The sequence below is a fragment of the Rhinopithecus bieti genome, unplaced genomic scaffold (genome assembly GCF_001698545.2).
Source record: "Rhinopithecus bieti isolate Rb0 unplaced genomic scaffold, ASM169854v2 scaffold_41736, whole genome shotgun sequence".
In the NCBI taxonomy this organism is placed as follows: domain Eukaryota; kingdom Metazoa; phylum Chordata; class Mammalia; order Primates; family Cercopithecidae; genus Rhinopithecus; species Rhinopithecus bieti.
In genome coordinates, this window is record NW_016816876.1 from 80,987 (window position 1) to 85,814 (window position 4,828).

The 4,828-nt window shown below is 50.4% G+C and overlaps 2 protein-coding genes across 9 annotated transcripts in view; both read left to right on the forward strand.

Annotated features, from left to right (window-relative positions):
- Positions 1-1,979, forward strand: part of PORCN (porcupine O-acyltransferase) — an 11,841-nt gene extending 9,862 nt beyond the window's left edge. For all 8 annotated transcript variants that reach the window (XM_017855394.1, XM_017855395.1, XM_017855396.1 and 5 more), the window contains one exon: positions 1,542-1,979. In XM_017855394.1, coding sequence (XP_017710883.1) covers positions 1,542-1,643 — 102 coding nt within the window. In that variant the 3' untranslated portion in view covers positions 1,644-1,979. The remainder of the gene's footprint in view (positions 1-1,541) is intronic.
- A 217-nt stretch (positions 1,980-2,196) lies between these two features.
- The window catches only part of EBP (EBP cholestenol delta-isomerase), an 8,219-nt gene continuing 5,587 nt past the window's right edge, over positions 2,197-4,828 (forward strand). Inside the window, exons 1-3 of the mRNA XM_017855402.1 lie at positions 2,197-2,856; positions 2,968-3,079; positions 3,370-3,698. Coding sequence (XP_017710891.1) covers positions 3,635-3,698 — 64 coding nt within the window. The 5' untranslated portion in view covers positions 2,197-2,856; positions 2,968-3,079; positions 3,370-3,634. The remainder of the gene's footprint in view (positions 2,857-2,967; positions 3,080-3,369; positions 3,699-4,828) is intronic.

Below are 4,828 nucleotides of genomic sequence, written 5' to 3' on the forward strand. Positions count from 1 at the left end.
AGACACGGTCTCACTCTGTCACCCAGGCACCCAGGCTGAAGTGCAGTGGCACAATCATAGCTCACTGCAGCCTCAAACTCCCAGGCTCGAGCAATCCACCCATCTCAGCCTCCCAGGTAGCTGGGACTAGAGATGCATGACACCACACCTGGCTTTTTGCTTCTTTTAAATAAAGTTTTGTTTTGTTTTCATTAAAATATTTTAAATAGTGAATGCCTATCACATGGTTCAAAAACCAAACAGTATTCAAGATATTCAGGGAAAAGACTTATTCCCACCCTCTGCCCACTACCCTCTTACAGGTTACATGGTGAGACGGGGTTTCACCATGTTGGCCAGGCTGGTCTCAAACTCCTGACCTCAGGTAATCCACCCGCCTTGACCTCCCAAAGTGCTGGGATTACAGGCATGAGCCACCACACCGAGCCCACTTTTATCCTTTTATTAAAATATCTTTCCAAAATTTAAACATATCAAATATAAAATATATTTTAATTCTACCCCTCGCCAGTTTTACCCTAAAGATAACACACAAATGATACTGTTCTGCAATTTTTGAAAATCTTCCACATCAGAATATAGTGTCCTCATTCATTTTTTCCACTATGAGGAAGTGACACAGTTTAATTTTTCTCTTATTGGTGAACATCAGGTGATTTCTAGTCCTTTCCTATTGCAAGTGAGGCTGCAGCAGGAACTCTGCACCCATGTGGATCCACACAGGTGCAGACAGATCTGTAGGATCTGTTCCTGATAGTCTCAATGGAGTAGTACTTTTGTGCTCTCCCACCAGCAATGTCTGAACGTGCCTCCTGCCCCACCAGTACAGAGTGCCTCTCAAGCTTCCTGGATATGTTTGCCACTTCAATAAAGAAGATGATGGCTGGGTGGGGTGGCTCATGCCTGTAATCCCAGCACTTTGGGACGCCCAGGAGAGCAGATCACTTGAGGTCAGGAGTTCGAGACCAGCCTGACCAACATGGTGAAACCCTATCTCTACTAAAAGTACAAAAATTAGCTGGGCATGGTGGTGCAGCATCTGTAATCCCAGCTACTCAGGAGGCTGAGGCAGGAGAATCGCTTCAACCCAGGAGGTAGAGGTTGCAGTGAGCTGAGATCATGCCACTGTACTCCAGCCTGGGTGACAGAATGAGACCCTGTCTCAAAAAGAAACTAAATAAAATGAGGAAGATTATGAATGAGGCTGAGCATCTTTTCATATGTTTAAGAGCCATTTGTTTTCCTTTACTGGAATGACCTATTATTTCACCTTCTCTGGCAATTTTCTTTCCAAAAAATTGATTTTAGGAGCTCTTTATATATTAGGGAGATAACAGGTCAGAGAATGGGATAACTTTGTTTTAAAATGATTTTAAAGAAGAAGACAAAAACTATATCTGGTCACCTTTCATATGTACCTAGGCCCTTCTGTGGGGCCTCACCTAGAACAGTCACAGAAATGTCCTTGGGCAAAGGATGGGTTTTCCTGAGAACTTCTTTGTCCTTGTTAAGTGGGACCATCACCTCTTTCTCTCCCACAGGGCTATGGCATGGCATACACTGTCCACAAGTGGTCAGAGCTCAGCTGGGCCAGTCACTGGGTCACTTTTGGATGCTGGATCTTCTACCGTCTCATAGGCTGAGGCACATCTGTGGACCCTCATAACCCTCTTAAGACCCCTCTCAGGGTGCCACTGATGGAGGATGAGGGAAGGCCCTCTCTCTACTCCCTGACCCCCTCCATCCTTGACCCCCAACACCTCAACACACACACACACACACACACACACAAATCACACCATTTCCATGCCTGTCAATCCCCACCCCACCACAAGGCGGGAAGTGGGTGGTCCCTGTTGGGGCCTAGGGGTGGGGGATGCTTGGGGAAACAGAGAGGGGGAGATCCAGGGCCTCCTCACCTTCCTTCTTCCTTTTTATATACAATTTGTTACTGTCAAATAAAACGTAGGAAATATACAGTAGGCTTCTTCTTCACTGCTCAGAGGCGAATAGGAGTGAGTGAGGAAGGGGGCACAGCATAGATAAAGGTTTGGAAGCTGGAAACCATGAAGAGAGAGCAGACTGTGATTGGTTCATGGTTAGTTTATGATTGTTTGATTAGATGAAGAGCCTGAAGATGGCAGGATCCTGGTCCTGCTTGGTTTGATTACGGCAGGGACAGATTGCATAGTTGGATGTGGGGGAGGCCTGATTGGCTGGAAAACTGAAGGATCCCCATTCTGATTGGTTGCTCTGAGTGGGACACAGAGGAGAGCAAGAGAGATGAAGGGTTGGTGCCTATTTGTCCTTAGGACTGAGGGTTGTGGGTTCTAATTGGATGGGAGGTCTGGGATGGGTCTGGATTCTGATTGATTGCTCCATCTGGGGGCCCACTAGTGGTTAGGCGTTTGATTGGCTTTTTAGAACTGGCACACGGAGATTGAGGGTCTTCATGCCAATTGGTCAGTAGGACTGAGAGGCCTGGGTTCTGATTCGTTCTTCTGACCTGAGGTCAGGAGAAGAGAGAATGACCGCTGCTATTAGGACTGAGGAGTTCTGAGCACTGAAGAGCTGGGGAGGGGGTGGTTGCAGTGTATAGCATGTGATCTGCCTGTAACAGTTTCTTTGCATCATGCTGAGGGTTACTCCACTAAGAAAAGGGCGGAGGTGAAAGGATGCAACACAACGCTAATTTCACCAGCGGAAGAAGAGGATACACACCTTAATGAGTCCCTGTTTTGATCGACTGATAAGGGAATGAGGAAATTGAAGCCAGGACTCGATGCAGAGTGGCTACGGATCCAAAACGCCCACTAACCTTGGCCCGCCCCAGTCTCCACCCCAAACCTGACTCAGGTGAAAGTGGCGCCACGCGTGGGGGCGGGGCCAGCGGCACACAGAGAGTGCCCATTGGTTGGGAGCGGCACAGGCCGTCTTCTTCGCTTCACCATTGGCCCGCTCCGTCAGGCAAGAGAACCCAAGAGGGGATGAGCCCGAACTGGGGATGTGACAGAGCGCGAGAGCCAGCCTAGAAAGGCCCCGGAGCCCGTGTGGGAGGCCGCTGCCGTCGCGCGGCTGGGTGAGTGCCCTCCACCCGGCCCCCTGCTCCCTCCCGTAGCTCTCCCCGGCTATGCGGCCAGCCCTTGGCGTGCCAGCGCGAGACCGTTTGCCACCCTCCCCCTCCCTCCACCGCCCTCTGGCGCCTGCGCTAGACCCTCAGCTACCGCACGGTTGTCCGGACGACAGAAAATCCGCCTTCTCGTTGGGCAGCGGGATTGGAGGGTTCTGGTTCGGATTGGTGGGCTTTGTGTTCCGTTCTAGCGCTGCACGCCAGACACCGCCCTTTCAATATCTGTCTCTTCCGTGCAGGTTGACGGCGTTGCATGCTCTCGCGGGGACGCTCTGGCTTTCCAAACGCTGGCACCGAGGGTTGTAGTTCTGATTTGCTTTCTTCCCTCTGTCCCCCAAGCCGCAGTTTTCAGAACTACGTGGGGGAGGGAATAGCTTTTTGTTGAACGGTGCAAGACGCTGACCTGTGCAACGGGACCACGCCTGGTTCCTGTGTCTCTTACCAAACTGTGACCCCGGAGCACAGGACTGGGTTTGGTGGTCGTGAGCAGTTTGTGAACCTTGAATGAAGACACCAGGCCTGGTCCTGTATATCCCTCGCCAGACTGACCAGGGAGAGCTGGGATCAGGTATTGTTCCCATGTGCCTCCCAACAGACTTTGACCCCTGAGGGCTGAGACCGGGACTATTTCTACCACATCATAATATGGCTCCTAGAGGGCTGGAACAAGCTTTCGGTCTTTCTGTGGCCTTATATTTCAGTTATGTTCTTTTTCTTTTCTTTTTTATGTTGTTACAGAGTCTTGCTCTGTCGCCCAGGCTGGAGTGCAGTGGCCTGATGTCGGCTCACTGCAACCTCCGCCTCCCAGGTTCAAGGGATTCTCCTGCCTCAGCCTCCTGAATAGCTGTAACTACAGGCGCACGCCACCACACCCGGCTAATTTTGTATTTTTAGTAGAGATGGGGTTTCACCATGTTGGCCAGGCTGGTCTTGAACTCCTGAGCTCCAGTGATCCACTCGTCTTGGCCTCCCAAAGTGTTGTGATTACAGGCGTGAGCCACCACGCCAGGCCTTCTTTTTTAGAGGCAGAGTCTCAGGCTGGAGTGCAGTGATGTGGTGGTCACTGCTCACTCCAGCCTTGAAGTCCTGGGCTCAAAGCGATCCTCCTGCCTCAGCCTACCTACTAGCTGGGACTACAGGCGTTTGTCACCACACCCAACTGATTTTATTTTTTTAGAGAGAAGAGTTTCGCTAAGTTGCCCAGGCTGGACTTGAATTCCTGGCTTCAGGTGCTGCTCCTGCATCAGCCTCCCAAAACACTGGAATTACCAGCCACAGTGCCTGGCCTTTAGTCACGGTCTTAAAACAGAATGTAGGCCGGGCGCAGTGGCTCACACCTGTAATCCCAGCACTTTGGGAGGCCGAGGCGGGTGGATCATGAGATCAAGAGATCGAGACCATCCTGGCTAACACGGTGAAACCCCGTCTCTACTAAAAATACAAAAAAATTAGCCAGGCGTGGTGGCAGGCACCTGTAGTCCCAGCTACTCGAGAGGCTGAGGCAGGAAAATCGTTTGAACTCGGGAGGCAGAGGTTGCAGTGAGCCGAGGTTGTACCACTGCACTCCAGCCTGGGAGACAGAGCAAGACTGCGTCTGAAAAAAAAAAAAAAAAAACGGAATGTAATTAAAAGTGTTACAGTCCTTTCTGTTAACTGGAAATTTCGTGCCATTTACATTTTTTTTTATATAAAACTATT